The sequence below is a fragment of the Hyperolius riggenbachi genome, chromosome 1, assembly GCF_040937935.1.
Source record: "Hyperolius riggenbachi isolate aHypRig1 chromosome 1, aHypRig1.pri, whole genome shotgun sequence".
Lineage (NCBI taxonomy): Eukaryota > Metazoa > Chordata > Amphibia > Anura > Hyperoliidae > Hyperolius > Hyperolius riggenbachi.
Genome location: NC_090646.1, coordinates 541,269,083 through 541,294,006, shown reverse-complemented (window position 1 = coordinate 541,294,006; position 24,924 = coordinate 541,269,083). Strand labels below are relative to the sequence as shown.

The following is a 24,924-nucleotide window of genomic DNA, read 5'->3' as shown; positions in this document are numbered from 1 at the left end:
TTCCTATCTGTGAACATTGTTACATTGTGGCAGTTTGCCCAGAGTACCGCGGTCCCAGGGCTTCTTGTGGGAGGGGTTTCAGCACAAAATTATTCATACAGCGCCCCCTGATGGTCTGTTTGTGAAAAGCATTATATTTCTCATGTAAAAGGGGGTATCAGCTACTGATTGGGATAAAGTTCAATTCTAGGTCGGAGTTTCTCTTTAACCTCCCTGCCGTTATAAAATTTGCTGCGCACGGCAGGGAGGGTGTTTTTCTGCATTTTTTTTTGTTTAGCATGTAGCTAGCCTAGCGCTAGCTACATGCTTCCCCCCTCCCTGCGGCGTCCCCCCGAATGCGGCGATCGCCGCCGGCGCATATACCCATCCGGAAATCCCGTTCTGAACGGGATTTCCATGAGGGCTTCCCCCGTCGTGACGTCAGAGGGAGTCCCGAACCACCCCTCGATGCTTCCTGGCACTGATTGGCCAGGCAGCGCACGGGTCTCGGGTGGGGGCACCCTCTGATGTGGCGGGTTGCGGCGAATCGGCGCGGAGCGGCGGCGATCGTAAGTTACACACAGCTAGCAAAGTGCTAGCTGCGTGTAACAAAAAAAAATTATGCAAATCGGCCCAGCAGGGCCTGAGGAATCCTCCGCGGCAGGTTACCCCGAGCTGAGCTCGGGATAACCGGCAAGGAGGTTAACTGTGGTCACAACAGGTTTGGCAGTTTTTAATCTTTGGATGTATGTTGGGATAAGCTGTACAACAGCATGATCTGAGTTCCCCAAAGCTGCCCTGCTGACAGAGTTATACGAGTCCTTAGTCGTAGTGTAACAGTGATGAAGTGTCTTACCTTCTCTAGTTGCACTTGTGACGAGTTACTTGTATTTGGGGAGTTCTTTGGAAAGGTTAGCACTGTTGAAATCTCCTAGTATGATAAAAAAAGAATTGGGGTACTCCCTTTCCTACTCAGTGATTTTATTTGCGAGATCTTGGAGCGCAGGCTGCTTACATATTTGTGGAGGGATGTACTCAGCAACCAAAATAAGTGAAGAGATCTCACGGGGTGAATAGTAGGGTCTGCAGTTTATGAAGAGTGTTTCCAGCCCAGTCGAGCATGTCCTCTTAATAACTGTAACATCCGTGCACCGCCTATCATTAATATAGAAACAGAGTCCTCCTCCTTTGGTTTTACCAGAAATAAGTGGGTCCCGGTCAGATCTGTAGAGTGTAAATCCATTCATCTGCAGAGCGCAGTCTGGAATAAGCTCAGATAGCCAAGTTTCTGTGAAGCAAAGATCAGCAGAGAGATGAAAGTCCTTCTTTGTTCTGATCAGTAGTTGACGGCGATGCTCATCTAGTTTGTTACATATGGATCTAACATTAGAGAGTATGATTCCAGGAGAGCGCAGTCCTCTGCGTCGAAAGCGAGTCTGGATCGCGGAGCGCTTGCCTCTTGTTCTAAGCTTCACTGCCTGATTCAGCACAGTAGCTCCACTGGTTAGAATCCCCAGAAGATCAAGATTAGATGAAATATCCAGGGGTAGATTAACCACTTAATGACATGCTGACTTATAAAAAGTCCTGCTAGAGCCGTTTTTATAAGTCAGACAGTGCTGCTGCCGCGGTGTGCATGTACATGTGCACGTGCATGCGCGCGTGTGCACGTGCATTCCCGTGCACGTGCACATGAAAATAGTGGGAAAAAAACCCACCAAAGAAAAAATACACCTTTATTTCCAAATAATATATTGTCACCATACTTTGTTCTAGGGACATAATTAAAATCTTGTGATAACCAGGACAAATAGGCAGATAAAATGTGTGGGTTTTATGCACAATAGCAGTGTTTATATTAAAACTATAGGGGATGAAATTGGAGAAATAGTGTATTTTTTTCCTTGTATTTCCCTTTAAAATGCATAGAAAATAAAGTAATTACTGAAAACAAATATCAACCCCCAAAAGCTCAATTGGTGGTGAAAAAAACAAGATATAGATCATTTCATTGTGATTAGTAGTGATTAAGCTATTGGCAAATGAAAGGGATGAGCACTGAAAGGTGAAAATTGCTCTTGTTCATTAGTGCAAAAACCGCCTTGGGGTGAAGTGGTTATATTTAGCTAAGTTCCAAATGCTCAGTAGTTGTTCACTGGTGAAGGTTATCCAAGTTGGGTTGCACGAGGCAATGTTGAAAAATAAAAATACATAAAACAAACATTAAAAGACAGAGCAAGCTGCCGAGCTGCCATCTTCAGGCGCCTCCTCCCCTAGCCCTTCCCGCAGGCAATAAGTAGATAAATACTTGTTCTACTTACATAACATATGATTTGTACTGTTTACATTTTAATTATAGTGACTTTTATATAGTAAATAAAGAGAAAACCAGGTATTTTTCATCTTTGCTGCCTCTGACTGAAGCTAATCTCGATGTAGTTTCCTCCCTTACTCTTTTTTCTCTCCTGCCTGATATCATGTATCCATTTCCATCCCTCCTACCCACTGAGCTTTGTGGAAACTTCTGCACCATCATGTAGCTTTCTTTGTAAACACAGCTTGTGCAGAGAGGTGAGCTGTATTTCCCTTCTCAGCCACGTGTCACACTGAACTGCCCTCAGCAATCAGTGACTAGGATGGAATATGGGAGGAGAGAAAACAAGCTTCCCTCTCCCCGGCAATGTACCAGAATAGAGCCATTCTGACAGAGAAGATTAATTACATCAGAAACATGAATTATTATATTGGAATGCTTGCTATGCAGCATCAGGATGTACTGTAGCCTACATAATAAACACAGAGCAGTGGGTAAATGGAATTTGATTTTATGGCTGACAATCCCGCTTTAAGAGAGGTATGTGGACTTAGCATAAACATGCCACTGTGATTACCTGAGGTAGCTTTTGTTTTTTTTTGGGGGGGGGGGGGGGGGGGGGTCAGGTATACTTTAAGTGCATTTTGTGACATAATTCACTTCACTTAAAGTGAACCTTAAGTCTGAAAAAAACGAGTTTTACTCACCTGGGGCTTTCCTCCGCCCCCTGCAGCTGATCGGTGCCCTTGCCATGTTCCTCCGATCTTCCTGTCCCCGCCGGTGGCCACTTCCGGTTTCGCTGTCACCGGCCTTCAGGCTGGGAACGCGAGTGATTCTTCGCGTTCCCAGCCACAATATCGCCCCCTATGCTGCTATTGTGGATAGGAATGCCGCAATAGCAGCATAGGGGGAGATATTGTGGCTGGGAACGCGAAGTATCACTCGCGTTCCCAGCCTGACGGCCGGTGATGGCGAAACCGGAAGTGGACGCCGGCGGGGACAGGAAGATCGGAGGGACACAGCGAAAGCACCGATCAGCTGCAGGGGGCTGAGGAAAGCCCCAGGTGAGTAAAACTCTTTTTTTTTTTCAGAATTAAGGTTCACTTTAAATGGCCAAACTAAGTCGATACAGCTACATTTGTGTTATTTCCATTGCTTCTAAAGTTATTGTTGTTGTTCATAGCAGAACTAGAATTTCTTCAAATCTATTTTCATTTACCGAGCACCTGTCTCGCCATCTGGGTAGGCATGAATGCCTTGTCAGTACAGTTATACAACGTTCATTCCCCAGTGACTTCAGCTCTTGCTGGGAGACATTGTGCCTCTTGTAAAATACAAGATATTTTAGGCATGCGGCATACAAATATTCCACTGCCTCAGGGATAAGCATTGCTTGATTATATTAACATGTAGTTGTATTATTATTATTAAATATTTTTTTTACAGTTAGGGTTTATTGTAATACAATGCAGATCAGGAAGAAGAAGATAACTTTGTATAATTTTTCAAATCATTTATATTTTTAGTCACCTGTTACAAAACCACCTCCGACAGTTATATGCTACATCTGTGGCCGAGAGTTTGGATCAAAGTCTATCAGTATACATGAACCTCAGTGTCTGAAGAAGTGGCATCTGGAAAATGACAAGTTACCCAAGAATATGCAAAGGCCTGAGCCAAAAAAGCCAGAGGTCAGACCGATTGGAGGTAAGATTAGAAAGAAAAAATATATTTTTGTAGACTAGGTAAGACACCGAGGCCCATATGCAATTCCACTTTTCTCCTACGTTTTCTCCTAGGAGATCATTTTTCATCTTCTATATTAAATCATTTTCCAGCACTTTTCAACTGAAAAAGTACTGAGAAGTAAGTGCAAAAGTACTATCAAAATTATTTTGAGTATTTTTTTGCTCACTGGTGGCTTAAAAGGCATTTTATTGACAAATTTAAAAAGATTGCGATCCTGGATAAGTGCTAATTGCTGCGCAAACTAACCCCCGGAGGGCAAAAATTTTGCGGTTAGTCAGTTGGCAAAACCCTGCATATCCTGGCATGCAAAAGCAAATGCAGATTTCCTTGAGCAGTGTCTCATGAATAAGCTAATTAGGCCTTATATGCAAAGCCAGGTATATAAGGGTTCACTTGGTGTTTGATGCACACACTCTTTTTGCAATCAATTTAAAAATATCACCTAGGAGAAAACTCAGGTGAAAAGGTGAACTGCATATGGCCCTGAGAATTGATGCCTTTGATAAGATCCTGAAGTGATAGGCATATGGAGGCTGCCATCTTCATTCTTTAATAAATAATGCCAGTTGCCTGAGTTCTGTGCTGATGCTCTTCCTACAATGCTAAATAAGTAAATAAGATGCTGGCCCAAAATGAGCATGCAGAGCAGATGATTTGAGACTCGTCTGATTGCACTGGCTGCATGCTTGTTTCAGGTCGGTGACTCTAAAACAATAAAAGTCAAAAGCTCAGCATGATAGCCAGGCAACTGGCACTGTTTACAAGAGAATGAAGATGTCAACCTCCCTACTCTCTCCCTTCAAGGTCCTTTTTAACCACTTGAGGACTGCAGGGCTAAACCCCCCTAGTGACCAGGCCATTTTAAGCAAAATTGGCCACTGCAGCTTTAAGGCCAAGCTGCAGGGCCGCACAACTCAGCACACAAGTGATTCCCCCCCCTTTTCTCCCCACCAACAGAGCTCTCTGTTGGTGGGGTCTGATCGCTCCCTCCATGTTTATTTTTTTTAAATAAATATTTATGTTGTCACTTTTTAAAAAAAAAACCTCTTCCTTTAATTCCTTTCCCTCCCTCGCTCCCTCCCTCCCCACAGCCGGCCAATTATGGCGATCGGCTGTCATAGGCTTCTGCCTATGAGAGCCGATCGCTCTCTTGTCCCCCATGGGGACAGCCGTGTCACACGGCTGTCCCCAGTGCAGCGCTGCTGCTCATCGCAGCGCTGCACCAAGTAAATAGACGGCGTGATCGCCGTCTAACAGTCTCCCGAGCGGCAACAGCCGCTCGGAGACTGAAGGCGGGGCGGAGCTCCGCCCTCCGAGCATGAGATGCGCGCGCACCATGCGCGCGATCTCATGCTAAACAGAGCCCCAGGACTTTACGCCAATTGGCGTTAGGCTGTCCTGGGGCTGCCGCCGCGGCCACGCCTACTGGCGTGACGCGGGCGGCAGAAGGTTAAGGGATACTGTAGGGGGTTGGGGGAAAATGAGTTGAAGTTACCCAGGGCTTCTAATGGTCCCCCGCAGGCATCCTGTGCCCGTGCAGCCACTCACCGATGCTCCGGTCCCGCCTCCTGTTCACTTCTGGAATTTCAGACTGTAAAGTCTGAAAACCACAGCGCCTGCATTGCCGTGTCCTCGCTTCCCCTGATGTCACCAGGAGAGCACGACGCAGGCACAGACCATACTGGGCATGCGCAGTATGCTCCTGGTGACATCAGCGGGAGCGAGGACACAGCAATGCAGGCGCAGTGGTTTTCAGACTTTAAAGTCTGAAATTCCAAAAGTGAACAGGAGGTGGGGCCGGAGCATTGGGGAGTGGCTGCACGGCCACAAGATATCTGTGGGGGGCCCCGGGTAACTTCAACTCATTTTCCCCCGACCCCCCTACAGTGTCCCTTTAAGGGATTGGTGTCAAAACAACATACTAACAAGGGACAGGCACTAATGGTGCTCAGCAAGGCGGTTTACTGCTCTGCCTGTATTCTGTGAAAATATGGTAGCAAAATGAAATTAAGCATGGGGTCAGGAATAGTCGCTTTCATTACTTCTTAAGTCCACTTTAAGGCAATATGTATTTGTATCCTTCTCCTCATACGTTTAGTGGACTCAGACTCTTCATGATACTGGTTGAACTCGATGGACGTATGTCTTTTTTCAACCAAAATAACTATGTAACTATATATTTACTTCTGCATGCCAGATGTCTCTGTCAATCACTGCTTCTTTCATATGATTTCAGGTACCCCCTAGACACAGAAATTAAGTAGCTATGCCCCAGATATTACCCACTTGACCACTAAGGGATTTTTACCCCTTTAGGACCAGAACAATTTTCACCTCCCTTTCTTTCGCCAATAACTTAATCGCTACTAATCACAACGAAATGATCAATATTTTGCCACCAATTAGGCTTTCTTTGGGAGGTACATTATGCTAAGAATTATTTTATTCTAAATGCACTTTAATTGAAATAATAAGAAAGAAATGGAAAAAAAAACATTTTATTTGGCCATTTTTCCTGGTTGTTGCAACAATTAAAATATTTCCTTAGTACAATGTATGGTGCCAATAATTTATATGGAAATAAAGGTGCATTTTTTCTGTTTTGCATCCATCACTAATTACAAGCTCATAAATTAAAAAATAATAGTATTATACCCTCTTGACATACATATTAAAAATGTTCAGTCCCTAAGCTAACTGTTTATGTATTTATTTATGTCATATTTTTTTTAATACAAAAAAAAATATTTGGGCACTTTGTGAGAGTGTGGGAGGGAAGCAGTTAATTTTAAATGTAAGGGTATGTTATTTGTATTAAATAAAATGACTATAGCTGTAGTTTTACTATTTGGCCACAAGATGTCCTCGCGCATTATTTACTATCCACGTATGTAAGTGGCACTGTGACTCCAGAAAATACAATGACACAGGCATCACATAGATGCCGGCATTCATTGACATAGCGACTTAGATTCATGAATAATTGCATTCCCATTCATTCATCTCCCCCCTAACGGGCGGCAACGGGAGCACATGCGGGAGTGATCGGCGGCCGCCCGCCGCTGAAGATGAATATTCACGGCCCTGGGACTTCAAGTGAAGTTTTCCCAGGCTGTGATTATACTGCACCTGGTGCAGTATGTGGTTAATATAAGGTAGTGTTTTGCTTTCTGCAAATTAATATTATTTATTTTACCATGAATGCTAAGGGATGACAAGGTTTTTGCAGAAACGTTTGTTTACTGAATGGGAAAAAACTATCAAACAACACAATATGCAAACACATGCATGCGTACACAACTTTAGTTTTAGAATATAAGTGATGATTTTAAAAAAAGATAGGAAAATAACTTTGAGGCATGCGCAGAAACGTGCCTTACGCCGATGAACGAATTAGATGGAGGAGATCTAGATTCTACGGAGAACGATATTTTACGTATTACGGAGTCCCTTTGAAGAATTTAGTACAGACCCTCTATATAATAAACAAAACTCTGAATTGGAGAGTCACATAAGTCAATTTAATAAGGGCCTGGTCATTGCCAGAGACCAGAAAGTCTTCAGGGACAAAACAGCTTACAAAATCGGTACAGCATACAGATGTGGGATCAAGCGCCCCTCACCGGGTAGACCTAAGCCACAGGGGGAAAAGGATCCGGCCCGACCACCAGCGACCGAGGAGTCAGATTTCTCTTTTAGTGGCACTAGTGGGGCTGAAACACAAAGTTCAGATTTAAATAGAGACAGTGCGGGTCGTTACTACACTAGATCCAAATCTAAACAGAGGAAAGAGAAGAAAAAGAGGGACGGGAGAAGATAATCATACACCTCACTGGAGGAAGAGGAGCCAAGCGGCTCAGGGGATACTCGAGGGGCGGGGGCGGTCTGTGGGCACTGGGGACTCTGCCTCGTCCTCTGCCATTTCTTTTTTCAGATCAGAGCCACCTGGGGGTATAGACATCAATTCAAGAGTGGATGAAACCTCTGCCAAAGAACAGAATTGTTTACAGGTTATTAACCTAACCCAGTTGCCTGAATTAATGATTGTACTTCTGTCCAGGGGGTTAGGATTTTGTCTGACCCACAATATGGACAAATTTGAAGTCATCACTGACCTTCCTATCTTTGGCAGAAATATCCTCCTACAATCACTATTTGGTGATAAAACTAAAGATCGTGAGATGTTTTCCCCAGGTGAGCTCTGGACAGAGGATGACTTGAGGGCCCTCAGAATCCTGGAGGAATTGGAAGTTAACCCCACCAGCCAGGAAATACCCGAGGTGGAAGAGACAGGGAGAGCAATCTTTATCAACCACGTCTTGGAGATATTGGGTTGCGAAATAGGTCGGCCGCCATTATCGACGATGCGTTTCGGCGTAACATAATAAATGATGAAACTAACCAATTTCTTAAGGTGGCAAATGCAGTTACGCCTACCTTTTATGCCTTACCCAAAGTACATAAATGTCTAAATAAGCCACTGGGTCACCCGATTGTGTCAGGCAGGGGCTCACTTACTGAAAAGATCAGCATTTATTTGGACAGGCATCTCCAATCGCATGTGCAGGCTTTGCCATCTTATGTCAGAGATACTTTGCATTTATTACAGATTCTTGATGGCTTGCAGGTCCCCGCTGGCACCTTATTAATGTCCCTCGACGTGGAGACCCTCTACTCCAGTATCCCCCATGATCGCTGAGTTGAGGCGGTTGGCATCTTTTTAAGTGAACTGAGTATTTCACACACAGCACATAATGGGTTCCTACGGTCATTGCTAGAGTTTTTGCTAAGGAACAATATTTTTGTATTTGAGGGGACTCACAACCTCCAGGTGCAGGGCACGGCGATGGGGACCACTTGTGCCCCATCGTATGCGAACCTGTAACTGGGGGAGTGGGAGCGACAGATTTTTTCTGATGACTCTTTGTCAATGTACCTGTGCCACATCATCACGTGGCACAGGTACATCGACGACATCTTGCTGTTCTGGACTGGTGGGCACAATCTGCTCACGGACTTCGAGAGTTGTCTGAACGTGAATAAGTGAAATTAGCATTTTACGTTCCAGGTGGATGATGCGACTGTCCCCTTCCTGGACCTAAGAATCCTTATTGATGGTGAGGGCAATGTCTCCACAACCTATATAGTAAGGAGATGGCCACCAATTCACTGTTAAGAGCAGATAGTTTCCACCCCTCGCATACTGTCAAGGGGATCCCCACTGGGCAGTATCTTAGGGTACGAAAGAACTGCTCAGATCTGGCCACGTTTGAGACAGGGCCAGAGATTTACGTAATAGGTTCAGAGTGAGATAAGGGATATTGGGACGTCCACCTGAGACGCATATCAACGCACAGTTCATGCTGACCGCGAGGCACTAATCGGTGCACAACATCATTCTACACGCGCAGAAAACAACATTCGTTTTTGTACGAGATTTTGTGTCCAGCATGGCCTGATTACTGACGTTCTCTAACGTCACTGGTATATTTTACATAATGACCCTAATTTAGGTGCCCTCGTTCCCGAGTCCCCCAGAGTTTTCTTTAGAAGTGCACCCTCTTTAAGAGACTGTAATGATTGGGGAATTATTTCCGTGGTCAGCGCACAAGATGCGCGCTGACACTGCGGAAATCCTCCACAAGCGTGTAATTTGACAGAACCCCGCTTGGGTGCAATGCACCTGTAGAGGGCAATTCCCACCGGCAGATGGAGCTGTGGAGTGCAGACGAACGCAGCCTCTGCACGGCCACAGATGTCAGATGGGAATTGTACGAGTTGAAGCAATACAGGGCAAGATAGCCCTTAAAGAGAGAGAGCACAGAGACAGAATGTATGTGTGTCCACCAATCTAGTCGCCACCCAGCAACGGTGAACACACAACAACGGAACCGAATTGGGAACGCAATCGCAAGAGTGGCGATTGCCAAAAGTGACACAAGACTGAATTAGACAGAGCACAAGTGTAGCAAGAAAGACATAGCAAATAACAACGATCAGAACATCAAGGAAAATAACAAACGCTAGCTAAACGCGAACACCGCACTCATTCGCAACAGCGAACGCGTTTAAGACACGATCACCGCGCGTTAGGTGCCCAGTGATAAGCGTGCCACCCTAACTAACCAATGTAACACAAACACAAAATAGAGAACGCGAACGCTTGCTAGACGGTTACCTCACCGAGCCTACAGCAAGCGTTCGTACCAGACGAGACAGACAGAAGGAGCAAGTCAGATTGGGTCCACTGCTCCTCCGCAAGAGCAAGTGCGATCCCAACAGACAAAACGATTCGCTACCGCCAACTGCTGGCGACAGCGCAATCGCAAGAACAAGACACGACAGAATAGGCAGTACAAATATACATAATCCTGACTGCACTAAACAGGAATGCAAGGAGCTCTCCCAGAGGGTATCTACTCTAAGCTAGCAATAATAACCAACAATGAGCAGAGGGCTGAGACTCCAGGCAAGTTAGCAGGAACAAACCATCATGACCAGCAGGGAATTCTGGGAAGAAATGGTTTTTATACTGCAAGCCATCAGTAAAAGCAGCTAGGCAATTTGCATGACAAGTAGATGCAAATTCCTCACCAGCAGAGCAACTCTGAAACTTGGATAGTGAAGACAGGTCTCTTTTCCAGAGGCCTGCAGCACTCAGACCTAAAGAATGGTCAAACAGCTGTCTGCCTGTGCAGACAGCAGAACAGATAATTCCAATACCCCCCCCCCCCCTCTAGGGACGGCTTCCAGACGTCTCTCAAAACTGACGTTTCCAAAAAAATCTGACTGAACACTCATGAAGGTCGGGTCAGCCCGACAAGTCCCAATTCCAGAGTCAATCCTCCCGAAACCGACCTCGTGAGAAGCAGAAGCCACCGAAACATGCCCATCAGCACTACAAGTCTCAGCGTAACACCCATCAGAACTGCGAATGCCAGAGAAAAACCCATCCACACCCTCCAAGCAACACCCACCACCTTCCAGGGACCGTCCAAAAATACCAAACCTGCCACAATACCTATTCGAAGTTCCCTTTCAACACAAAAGCCACTGTTGATCCCATCCAGGGTACCAAGCAAAATTTCTCCTGGAATCTCCCAGAACACTTTGAAGCTCCGTAGAGATCCCAAGAGACCAGAACGCTCACCAGGCTCACATGGAGAACTATCAAGAACCCCTATGGAACCAATGACAATTCCGGATTCAGGATTACCAGGACAACCATCAAGATCAGGGCTTTCAGGGACCAATTCTGGGTGGGCAGGCAGGCAAAATCAGAAGCATCTGAACATGCTGATAACCGAGACACACTTGGGCATTCTGGCTCACAGAGCACATTGGGGTACACTAGCACAAGAGAACCCTCAGGACACGTCGAGGAACTGCCAACCTCAGAGTCCGTCACGACAAGATCAAAACCAGGACCGGGCAGAAAATCATCACGAGTAGTGGTCACAGGTACTGGTCTTTCAAAAGAAGACTTGGACTCAGACTTAGAAGTTTCTGTGACTGTAATAGTATCTAACTAAAACTCATCATTGACTACGCATGACTGAAGCTCCACAAGAGCTGCAAAAGTAGTCAGCATAATAGCAATGCCTACCGAAGTGGGCAAAAACTCAAATGGCCCTGCGGGGCAGGAGGCACCTCCTAAAAGTTATGCACCCTTCGGGAGGAACTCGGAGACCTCCAGAACATCGATCAAGACCTCAGAAGCATAATTTCCCAAGTTTTCTGACAAGGATTCTGAACTATCCATGTTACAGGGCCGAACATCAAATACCTCTTGCGGACAAGGCAAATGTCCCAGGGGTGGTTCTACCATATGCTTAGACTGAATTTCATCATCTAGAACAGGATGCACAGGAATATCTAGTGAAACCAATACTGACTCCCTGAGATTAGCCTCACTGCAGGCAGAATCCTTCATAACATGGCCTGACATATCATTGCTATGCTGATGACACCCAGCTATATTTTTCATTTAAACCTGACGTCACAAACCCTACTCCACAAATAAACGCATGCTTAGCTGAGCTTCAGGAGTGGATGAATAATAATTGGCTAAAACTTAATGCTGACAAAACTGAGGTTCTTGTTATCGAGGGCCAGGGCTCAACAGCAAAGCAGCTCCAGTCTCAACCAACACCGCTAAGGATAGGGAGCTCAGACCTGAACAACTCAGACTGTGTGCGCAGCCTGGGAGTACTGATTGATGGGAAATTAAGCTTCAGGAATCAAATCTCTGCTGTTGTGAAACAATCCTTCTTTCACCTAAGGAATATTGCAAGGATTAAACACCTAATTCCTTCAGAGGATCTTCCAACCCTAGTTCATGCCTTCGTCACATCAAGGTTAGACTACTGCAACGTCCTCTACACAGGCCTGCATAAGAAAGACTTACGCCGCCTGCAATTAGTACAGAATGCTGCCGCAAGGCTGTTAATGAGCCAACCCCGCCATTGCCACATAACACCAACCCTGAGCTCACTCCACTGGCTACCGATAAAATGGAGAATTCTGTTTAAGATTGGCTTACTGACATTCAAATCCTTGCACAATCTGGGCCCTGGATACCTGAAGGACTTGTTGCAACTACATCACACCCCCCACAATCTAGGACGTAACACCTTGGTCACCCCCAGAGTCCACCTCAAAACCTTTGGAGACAGAGCCTTTTGTCATGCTGCCCCTACACTTTGGAACTCCCTGCCACACCCAATCAGGACAGCCCCATCCCTGGAAACATTTAAGTCTAAACTGAAAACCTACCTTTTCAGTCTGGCATTCATGAACATCTGACTATCTCCTCTGTAACACAACCCAGCCTGAAACCCTGTATTAATCTGAGACACAGCTATGCGCTTTGAGTCCTATGGGAGAAAAGCGCTTTACAAATGTTATTGTATTGTATTGTATTGTATAGCAGTCAAATCAGACTGCAATTCTGAAATGGCAGAACAGACGCAACTAGCTGCAATACCTAGAGGAGCCTCTGGGCTCTCTGCAGGAGGTTCATTGCAAGGCACTATTGACTCATCCAGAGTACAGGGTGAAGAACCAGTACTTTCCTCAGAGCAAGAAAGGGACTCACAAATGTCAGTGCGAGTGGACATCATAGCTTCATTCATGGTACAGGGTAGGCTCACAGAAATATTCTCTGGACAAAGCAAAGATCCCTCAGAATCAGATTCGCAAAACCAAAGCGCTATCTCACCCTTAGACTCGGCTAACAATGTCGAATCCGAGGAGTCAGAACACAAAATTTGCGAATTCAAGATCGCTTTAGGTTGTGAAACTGACGCTTCTAAAGTGCAAGCCTCCGCAATCTGTGGACCAGACTGTAAAGGGTTCAGAACAGGAACACGGGAACAATTTTCATCAGGCAATGTGCTTTCACCGGTGTGAACAGAGTGAGGCATAGATTTATTTGCAGAAGAAGTTGCGACAACAACATGAGGATTTTTAATAGTCATAATAACATTACTCTTGAGGTTGCGCAGTTTAGGAATTTTCCCCATAGCAAGATCATAGATGGAAGATCTTAAAAAATTACTGGGAGAAAAAGATCGTTTTTTAAAGGACAAAGGATCCCACATATCTTTGACAAAACTGACACATCCATGCCGACCATAATCTGCAGGAACACCTGAGAAAAAGGCATTAGATCGCACAGATTCAAACTCCACACAAGCTGTTCCCATGGGAAAGAATCTTTCAGAATTCACACTGGTGTCAACAACAGTAGCACACTCATTCATTTCAGATCACACAGTGTCAAAACTCACTTGCTTTACCCCAGAAAGGCAGGAACAATCATCCGATAACGGTGTCTCTTTATTGGAGTCAATTGGTTGGTGTGTGTGCAATTCATCCAAAATCGTCTGCCACAGACAAATCACCGGGTCCACAAAACATTCGTCACATTCACCAGATTCGATCAAAGTGTACACGGAATTAATACAAGCATTAAGAATCTCTTCACTTTCTGCGATATAAAAATCGCAAAACCCTTCCAATCAATCTCGAACTCCTCAATTAAAGCCCCAATCTCCCATGAAGCAAATGGAGGCTCAAACAATCCTGTATCAAGGTAACACTCATACGGGTAGGGATCAGGAACATGCATAGATTTTCCTACACCTTTAATATACTGAATAATTCTGCCTATCATAGGATCCACATATGTTTTTGCTTGGGGTAATAAAACCAGAGACTGAGAAATCTCTCTGGATTCATCACATTCAAGTGTGTTCCACATTTCAGAGTTGACAGAAATAATTTCTTTATGTGTAGTTGTTATGGGCAATGGATTTTTCCGCTGGGAAGCCTTCCTAGATTTTCTTCTTTTAGTTTTAGCCGCTACAAGTGGCTGCTGTCTAGATACAAGGAAGCTGTTACTGCATTTATCATCACACTGAATGGTTTTGCATGGAAGGGATAGAACAGGTGACTGATTAGCAGATACATACTCATCAAAAATGGGTGGTAAACCAGGCAGTTTAAACCAGTGGGAAAAAATCAATGTAAGAAACTGATAAAGATTATCATTCCAGGAATTGCTTTTCAATATCTCATAAGCCCACACAAACAGATCTCCTTGCAATAGAGTATAAGCGAATTGGAGAGCTGACGTGGACGGGTCAGTAATTTGAAAAGTAGGATTCAGAAAAAATCTTACACATTCAGAAAGGAAGTCCTCTTTAGTTTCAGTGTCAAGTCTTTTAAAGCTCTTAAAGGTATAAGAACCATATTTGACAAACACATACAAATCGGAAATTCCCTCTACACTGGGAATTTCGGTTTGGCAGGTCATACTGTAACGTTTGGGGAATTATTTCCGTGGTCAGCGCACAAGATGCGCGCTGACACTGCGGAAATCCTCCACAAGCGTGTTATTTGACAGAACCCAGCTTGGGTGCAATGCACCTGTAGAGGGCAATTCCCACCAGCAGATGGAGCTGTGGAGTGCAGACAAACACAGCCTCTGCACGGCCACAGAAGCCAGATGGGAATTGTACGAGTTGAAGCAATGCAGGGCAAGATAGCCCTTAAAGAGAGAGAGCACAGAGACAGAATGTATGTGTGTCCACCAATCTAGTCGCCACCCAGCGACGGTGAACACACAACAACAGAGCCGAATTGGGAACGCAATCGCAAGAGTGGCGATTGCCAAAAGTGACACAAGACCGAATTAGACAGAGCACACGTGTAGCAAGAAAGACATAGCAAATAACAACGATCAGAACATCAAGGAAAATAACAAACGCTAGCTAAACGCGAACACCGCACTCATTCGCAACAGCGAACGCGTTTAAGACATGATCACTGCGCGTTAGGCGCCCAGTGATAAGCGTGCCACCCTAACTAACCAATGTAACACAAACATGAAATAGAGTACGCGAACGCTTGCTAGACGGTTACCTCACCGAGCCTACAGCAAGCCTTCGTACCAGACGAGACAGACAGAAGGAGCAAGTCAGATTGGATCCACTGCTCCTCCGCAAGAGCAAGTGCGATCCCAACAGACAAAACGATTCGCTACCGCCAACCGCTGGCGACAGCGCAATCGCAAGAACAAGACACGACAGAATAGGCAGTACAAATATACACAATCCTGACTGCACTAAACAGGAATGCAAGGAGCTCTCCCAAAGGGTATCTACTCTAAGCTAGCAATAATAACCAACAATGAGCAGAGAGCTGAGACTCCAGGCAAGTTAGCAGGAACAAACCATCATGACCAGCAGGGAATTCTGGGAAGAAATGGTTTTTATACTGCAAGCCATCAGAGGAAGCAGCTAGGCAATTTGCATGACAAGTAGATGCAAATTCCTCACCAGCAGAGCAACTCTGAAACTTGGATAGTGAAGACAGGTCTCTTTTCCAGAGGCCTGCAGCACTCAGACCTAAAGAATGGTCAAACAGCTGTCTGCCTGTGCAGACAGCAGAACAGATCATTACAGAGACCTTCTGGTTAGTAGCCACTTCCCAGGAACAGACGGCACCCCTAGACACTGTAAGGTCACGGGTACCTACTAGTGCAGGGGTTGCACGATCTGTCAATACATGCAAGTGGGTAGAGTGGTCGAGCTACCGAATGGCAGAACCTGGACCTTATCCCATTTTGTCAACTGAGACACAATCCTGGTGATCTACCTCTTGGTCTGCCCATGTGGGGCCTTCTACGTGGGGAAGACCAAGAGGGAACTAAGGAGACTGGTTAATGAACACATAACTAAGATCAAAAGTAAAGATCCAGAGGTTCTGTCACTGGTGGCTTGCCACTTTAAAACGGCCCACGGTGGGAATTATAAAAACTTAAGTTATCGGTCTTGATCGCATTCACACTAATATTTGTGGAGGTAATTTTGATAGGCTAGCTCTTCAGAGGGAGGCACGCTGGATTTTTGAGTTGAAAGCTACTGTCCCTCCGGGTTTAAATGACTCTCAAAGTTACGCCTCTTTTTTACCCTTATAGTGTGTCCCTTCCCTGGCATCCTGCGTCCGTCAGTGCACCATGGACTTATGGTGTGACTGACTGTGTGGCATTACCCTCCTGGCCTGTGTGGCTGGGAGCATTGTTCCCTGGCTGACGTTGCGTATTTTTTTGTTAAAGCTAAATAAAGTTTCTATTGTTGTATTGATGGCCGCACTGCGCTCCCTCCTTCCCTCCCCCTTACCTCTCACCGCGGCTTGCAGTCCATTGGTTTGCCGGGAGTTTGGGCGGCTCTGCGCAGTAATTGGCAGGCATTCTGCACAAAGAGGAAGTGTGTGTGTGATGAAGCTAATCTGTTGACGAGAAAGCCGGAAGTTAGCCGACAAAACATGTCAAGCGGCGTGCTTGTATGACCCACGTGAAGTGCGACCTCCCTCTGCTGTCTCCGCCATTCTCAGCCTACTTTCGCAGTGCACACCTTGCTCCCACGCTGAACTTCCGTTTGGAGCTATCCTGCATTGACGGACACTCATTCTGAACACGAGCTACCTCACACCCATCTGGATTACAAATGGTCCCCAACACTTGGATTCACATGTAACATCCACAAACTTCGACTCATTGGACACTCTGGACTATGTAACGCTGGTGTACGCCGTGGAATCGGTAGACTATGCATTTTTCTACAGTGATATGCTAAACATTTTAAAAACCGCTTAAAAGCAGAGGGAGATGTTAGGGTGGACTTACCTCCCTCTTACAAAAAAGAAAACTCACTTAAAGTGGATCCGAGGTGAACTTTTACACATTGTATCATTGTGTTCCTTTCCTATTGTTTATAGGGCATTCCTCAAGCCAAATACTTTTTTGTTTTTGTTTTACTACTCTAATTCCCTATAAACTAAAAAAGCCACGCCTACAGGTTTTCAGAGAGCCAAGGCAGTAGCAAGGGCTCATGGGAGCTCAGTCTGGGCAGGAGGAGGGGGAGGTGTTGCTAGCCATTGATTTCAGAGGCAGAGGGGAGGAGGGAGGAGGAGAGGGGATTAGGCTGATGGCTCAAGATACAGATAAGCCTGCCTCTGTGTAATGTTTACAAACAACATGGCCGTTGTCATTGTATCACAGGAATAAATAATCATATTCTATTAAAACTGTTTGCAGCTAGATTTGCTGTGTAAACCATCTAAACTTTAGGTAAAATATATAGACAAGTTACTTGTTATAGTTAGTTTTTCATCTCGGATGCGCTTTAAGTCTCTTTTAAAGAGGAACTTTTGCGAAAATCTTAAAATTTGAAACACATACAAATAAGAAGTTCATTTCTTCCAGAGTAAAATGAGCCATTTATTACTTTTCTCCTTTGCTGCTGTCACTTCCAGTAAGTAGTATAAATCTGACATTACCCACAGATTTTGGGCTAGTCCATCTCTTCATAGGGGATTCTCAGCATGGCTTTTATTCTTTATAAAGACATTCCCTGAAAAAGATTTATATAAAGATGCTGGCTTGCCTCCGTGCTCGCTGCACACTTTTTTGGCCGTTGGACGGAGCAAGTGCAATTCACTAGGTGCTTTTAAAAATAAAGAAACCCCTGATAACCCCCCTCTTCCCACGAGAAGATGGGCTAGTCCAAAATCTGTCTGTAATGTTAGATTTCTACTACTTACTGTAAGTGACAGCAAAATAGGAGAAAAGTAATCTAAAGCTCATTTTACTCTGGAAGAAGCATACATTTTATTTGTATATGTTTACATGTATTTCAAATTTTAAGATTTTCGCAACAGAGATCCTTTAACTACTCGCCGACTGCTCCACGCCAATTGGCGTGAGCAGTGCGGCAGCCCCAGGACCGCTCCACGCTGATTGGCATGAACGGCTGTCTATGGGGCTAGCAGGAGATCGCGTGCAGGCTGTGCGCGCACCTCCTGCTTAGAAGTCAGAGCTCCGCTCCGCCTTCAGTCTCCGAGCGGCGTTCACCTCTCGGGAGACTGTTAGATTGCGGAACCGCTGTCTAATTACTTTGTACAGTGCTGCGATCTGCAGCAGCGCTGTACTGGGGACAGCCGTGTGACATGGCTGTCCCCTGGCAGGCAAAATACTGATCGGCTGTCATAGGCTGAAGCCTATGACAGCTGATCACGCTGATTGGCTGGCGGGGGGAGGGAGGGATATCAAATAAATAAAAAAAACAGGACATTTTATTCAAAATTTAATAAAATAAATATTTACAAAAAAACAAACAAACACCTGTGGGGCAATCAAACCTCACCAACAGTTAGCTCTGTTGGTGGGGAGAAAAGGAGGGGGGGATCACTCGTGTGCTGAGTTGTCCGGCCCTGCAGCTTGGCCTTGAAGAGAATCTGTACTCTAAAATTCTTACAATAAAAAGCATAAAATTCTATTCATTATGTTCTCCTGGGCCCCTTTGTGGTGTTTCTGCCACTCCCTGCTGCAATTGCCAGTTTTAGGCAGTGTTTACAAACAAAAGACATGGCCATTGGCTGCTAACAGCATGTGATAGGCTGAAAGTAGCTCAGTGTGTGACTCATATAGAGTCTGCAGGGGGCCTGGAGAGGGTGTGTATAGCTTCTATCCTATCACAAGCAGTTCAGCACATTCCGGCCTGAGTGCCTGAGCCCGACAAAGCCGTCAGAGGAAAGAAGATTAGATTATATAACAGAGATAATACAGCCACTGTGCAACTAGGAAAGGCTGCAGTAATCCAGACCACATTAGAATATGTATAGGAACTTATAGGATAGAAGAAATAAGGCTCAAAATTTTGTTAGAATCTCTTTAAAGGGGAACTGAAGTAAGAGGTATACGGAGGCTGCCATATTTATTTCCTTTTAATCAATACCAGTTGCCTGGCAGCCCTGCTGGTCTATTTCTCTGCAGTAGTATCTGAATAACACCAGAAACAAGCATGCAGCTAGTCTGGTCAGATCTGACTTTAAAGTCTGAAACACCTGATCTGCTGCATGCTTGTTCAGGGGCTATGGCTAATAGTATTAGAGGCAGAGGATCAGCGGGGCTGCCAGGCAACTGGTATTGCTTAAAAGGAAATAAACAGGGCAGCCTCCATATACCTCTCTCTTCAGTTCCCCTTTAAAGCTGCAGTGACCATTTTATTAATAAATGTCCTGGTAACTAGAAGGCGTTAACACCGCGGTCCTCAAATGGTTAAAGCAGAGAGGAAGTTCTGAGTTCAGGTCTGCTTTAAGCTTTGTGATAATCAGTGCCTACCTAGGAGCACAAATATTGTTAAGAGGGGTGTAAAGGTCAGTAAAGAGAAGAAGTTGGGGAGAGGGCCTAGGATTAGGTTATTGAGTTAACCCAATATCCTGTGCCAATTAAATGGTGCTGAGACCATAAATAAGGAGATCTTTTCTGTCCTCCACAGCCCAAGCCAATCACACGATCAGGAGAGTAATTGGATTGTGCTTTGCACATCTGACAGACAGTTAAAGTAATTATTTAGCTTTAGGCAAAATAGGACCAAATGACACGACAGAATTTCTCCAATCCTTTTATAAATAGATCCATGAGTGTTTTCTGTCTCATACACAAAATAACATATGAAAACCACATCAAATATTCTGCACTAAAATTAAAAATATGCTTCTAAAACAGCCTGTGTGCCTGGTTTCCTCTAACAGCATAAGCTGTGGGATATGAGTCACTCTAGAACTGGGCAGCAGAGACATCCAGGCTCTGCCAACAGCAGAGACAGTGTAATATGTGAAAAATGCACAGGACTTACATGAAATGAGCAATGTCTGCTGCTCTGACTTTGAAAATGCAAAATAGTTTTAAATTGATACAACATTTCATTGTCTGCCATGCCAGGAAAATACTGTTAGGAAACAGATACACTTGTACTTGGAAGCATTACACACAACCATTATATGCCATGTAAACAAGAGGTCACGCAAACTGAAGTATGTAAACAACATGCAAAATGATTCTTTTTAAAAGAGGTGTAAAATAAGCACATTCGGCCTTATCGAATTCACAGATGTTTTCTCCTAGGTGATTTTTTCACACCTTATCAATAAAATGCCCTTCAACCACTTAAGGCTCCCCCCCCAGTGACCAGGCACATATTTACAAAATAGGCCACAGCAGCTTTAAGGGCTCACTGCAGGGCTGTACAACTCAGCACACAAGTAATTCCCTCCCCACCTTTTCTGCCCACCCAACTTAGATAGCAGCGCTGCACAGGGGCGTAACAGTAGGGGTTGCAGAGGTTGCGACTGCATCGGGGCCCTTGGGCCAGAGGGGCCCTGAAGGGACCTCCCTCAACTGCAGTATTAGCTCTTTATTGGTCCTGTGTTCATAATAATCACTTCTATAGATACTTTGAATAGCGGTAATCATTAAAGTACTTTTGGATTGCCTGGTTAGCATGCTTATTACTTGTTTACCAGATAAAAATAAAGAATTGATTTTTGATTTTATGCCCGACAGTTACACTTTAACAAACTGTTCTCCATCCCCTTCTTGCACCTCTGACACTGTAGTTGCCATTAGCAGGTTTTGGTGCACCGTATCAATTGTTATATGTAGAGTGCTTAGGGGGGCCCAATGTAAAACTTGCATTGGGGCCCACAGCTCCTTAGCTACTCCACTGGTGCTGCTGTACATTGTAAACAGACAGAGGTTTTGCCGTCTAACAGTCTCCTAGCGGCGATTGCCGCTGGGAGGCTGATGACGGAGCTCTGTCATTCAAGCGGAGATGCGCACGCATCAGCGTACGCAATCTCGATCTCCTGCAAAACACAACACACCCCCAGGACTTCAAGCCATTTGGCGTTGAGCGGTCTTTGGGGAGCCGCCGCATTCACGCCAATTGGTAGTCGGCAAATAGTTAAGCCAGGGACGGATCTAGGGGGGGGCAGACGGGTCCCTTGCCCCAGGCGCAGTTTGTTGAATTGTTAAAAAGGCGGTCAAAATTTGGATGGGGAATGGCAGTTTAGGCGCCAAAACCTGATCTTTAGGCACCAAAACCTGACCTTTAGGCGCCAAAACTGGATGGGGAATGGCAGTTTAGGCACCAAAACCTGACCTTTTCGCGCCAAAACTGGATGGTGAATGGCAGTTTAGGCACCAAAACCTGACTTTTAGGCGCCAAAACCTGACCTTGCCCCAGGCGCAACTTGGTCTAGATCCGTCCCTGAGCTAAGCCACCAGTAAGCAAGAAAATACTAGAATAATTCTGACAGTACTTTTTTTTCCTACTTTTTGGTACTTTTTCAATTGCAGAGTGCTGAAAAGTAAAACAGAAGATGAAAAATTATCTCCTAGGATAAATCTTAGGAGAAAAAATGAATTGAATAAGGGCCATTGATACTCACTATTGTATCTAAAAGAGCCCATAATGAAACAAGTATACGTAAATTAACATTTTCATAGGAGAAGCTACCCAGGTGCCAATATACATATTTATTTCATAACAGGGCACTCTAGAGTAGAGATGTTCACCTACAAGGAGAATTTTGGAAAGCCGTGTGATCGATTTGATCATGTGATAGTTGTATAAGTCTCGTGATCATGTTATTACAGCACATTGTCTAGAAATAGCTTTAATAATGATCATTTCTATTCAATATAATGCACATTTTGATTTCTCAACAGACGGGGGACATTTTTCAAATTCTTTTAATCAAATTACTGCACTTGTGAGTGGTTTTACTCGGGGATACCGGTAATTCAATAATTTTCTGAAAACGGAATAAAAAATAATTAAACAGAAACATAAGCACTGGATGATTTAAAAAAAAATGCCACATGTTTGGCCCGCATAACTTTTTTGGTTTGAAGTAAACATGATGGCCCAAAAAGTCAAACTGGTCATAAGGCTTCATTATGGTTAGCCTTAAAGGGACACTTGAATCATTCAAAAAAAATGAGTTTGACCCACCTGGGGCTTCCAATAGCCCCCTGCAGCTGTACGGTGCCCACGCCGTCTCCCTCTGATCCTCCTGGCCCCGCCGGCAGCCACTTCCGGTTTCAGCGACAGGAGCCGACAGGCTGGGAACGTGAGTAATTCTTCGCGTTCCCGGCCACAATAGCGCACTCTATGCTGCTATAGCATAGAGGATATATTATATAGCAGCATAGAGGGCGCTATTGTGGCCGGGAACGCGAAGAATCACTCGCGTTCCCAACCTGTCGGCTCCTGTCGCCGAAACCAGAAGTGGCTGTCAGCGGGGCCAGGAGCATCGGAGGGAGACGGCGTGGGCACCGTACAGCTGCAGGGGGGCTACTGGAAGACCCAGGTGAGTAAAACTCATTTTTTGGGATGACTTAAGTGTCCCTTTAAGTACTGATCTTTGGTATAACAGCCAATGCAGCTGTACCCTCAAACTTCATGCTTCATATTCCCCTTTTAATTTTGGCTCACGCACGTTTAGCCATACTGAAATGCACTGACCTGAGGAAGCACGATACAACTCATCAAATGCGTTGTCTATATTAGTGCATGAATAAAAAATACATTCCAGTCAACACTAACTCTTCTTATTAAACTGTTTTAATGTGTTTTGTATATATGTTACGGCCAGAACACGATGCGGCCGGGAATCTTTCATTTCTAACATTGGCCGCAGGTGCACGGCCACTTCGTGTTTTGACAGGCCTGAACCGGAAGTGGCTAGACTTCGGGTTCTGGCCATAACATATATTCCCAGGGCTTCGCTGCTTTGGCTTTTTCTAGTTACAACACACCTCAAATGGGAGGTAGTCTTTTTTTAGTCCATTTTTTGAAAGAATATTAAAACAGTTGGACCAACCAGTTCCTACTAGAGATGGCCGGAACTTGCGATTTTCGGTTCGCAAACTTTCGCGGAAGGTTCGGTTCGCACGAACTTTCGCGAACCGCAATAGACTTCAATGGGGAGGCGAACTTTGAACACTAGAAAAAATTATGTTGGCCACAAAAGTGATGGAAAAGATGTTTCAAGGGGTCTAACACCTGGAGGAGGGGCATGGCGGAGTGGGATACATGCCAAAAGTCCCGGGGGAAAAATCTGGATTTGACGCAAAGCAGCGTTTTAAGGGCAGAAATCACATTGAATGCTAAATTGCAGGCCTAAAGTGCTTTAAAACATCTTGCATGTGTATACATCAATCAGGGAGTGTAATTAGAGTACTGCTTCACACTGACACACCAAACTCACTGTGTAATGCACCGCAAACAGCTGTTTGTGTAGTGACGGCCATGCTGGACTGATGCGCACCATGGCGAGAGTGCAGGCCGTGGCGGTGTTCAAGCCTATATGGTCGCCGGGCTGTGGTAGCTCAATGATAGAACAACAGTGACTGTCCAGCTGATCAAATTTGCTCTGTCCACAATGAAGCAACAACCTTATTATCTTCTTGTATGTAGGTAGGCATAGGTAGGAGTCCCAGTATAGGTATGTAGGCATAGGTAGGTGCCCCAGTAGTTAGCTAGGCATAGGTAGGAGTCCCAGTATAGGTAGGTAGGCATAGGTAGGTGCCCCAGTAGATAGCTAGGCATAGGTAGGAGTCCCAGTATAGGTAGGTAGGCATAGGTAGGTGCCCCAGTAGTTAGCTAGGCATAGGTAGGAGTCCCAGTATAGGTAGGTAGGCATAGGTAGGTGTCCCAGTAGTTAGCTAGACATGGATAGGAGTCCCAGTATAGGTAGGTAGGCATAGGTAGGTGTCCCAGTAGTTAGCTAGGCATAGGTAGGAGTCCCAGTATAGGTAGGTAGGCATAGGTAGGTGCCCCAGTAGTTAGCTAGGCATAGGTAGGAGCAGTGCTGGGCCGAAATTACGCATTAGCGTAATTACGCATTGTAATTCACTACAAATGAACCGTAAGCATTACGTGTAAGGTTACAGTATTACACGTAATTAGACCGTAGGTTACGTTATTACGCGTAACAAATTACGCGTAAGACAGTAAACTCCTATTGAAATTACACAGTCTGCCGTAATCGCGTAATATTACGCTCCCGTATAATATAAAAAAGCCGCCGACTTTAAGGGTTAATAGCAAAGCCCCCTTAAGTGCTAAGGGCCTCAAATTTGGAGAATATATTAAGGAGATCAGAAGGAATAAGAGGAAACATTTTTTTTTCAAAAAGACCTTATAGTTTTTGAGAAAATCGATGTTAAAGTTTCAAAGGAAAAATATATACATTTAAAAACCTGCCGACTTTAACGGTTAATAGCAAAGCCTGCTTAAAATTTAGGAACACCAAATGACCAGGGTATATTAAGGGGATCAGTGGGAATAAGAGGAAAAACATTTCTTCAAAAAGACCTTATAGTTTTTGAGAAAATCGATTTTTAAGTTTCAAGGGCAAAAATGTCTTTTAAATGCGGAAAATGTCAGTTTTTTTTTTGCACAGGTAACAATAGTGTATTATTTTCATAGATTCCCCCAAGTGGGAAGAGTTTTACTTACTTCGTT

General features: G+C 44.8%; 1 protein-coding gene across 2 annotated transcripts in view; it reads left to right on the top strand.

The window, feature by feature from the left end:
- The window catches only part of ZNF475 (zinc finger protein 475), a 58,221-nt gene that overhangs the window by 24,285 nt on the left and 9,012 nt on the right, over nucleotides 1–24,924 (top strand). For both annotated transcript variants that reach the window (XM_068247052.1, XM_068247059.1), the window contains one exon: nucleotides 3,820–4,000. In XM_068247052.1, the coding sequence (XP_068103153.1) occupies nucleotides 3,820–4,000 (181 nt within the window). The remainder of the gene's footprint in view (nucleotides 1–3,819; nucleotides 4,001–24,924) is intronic.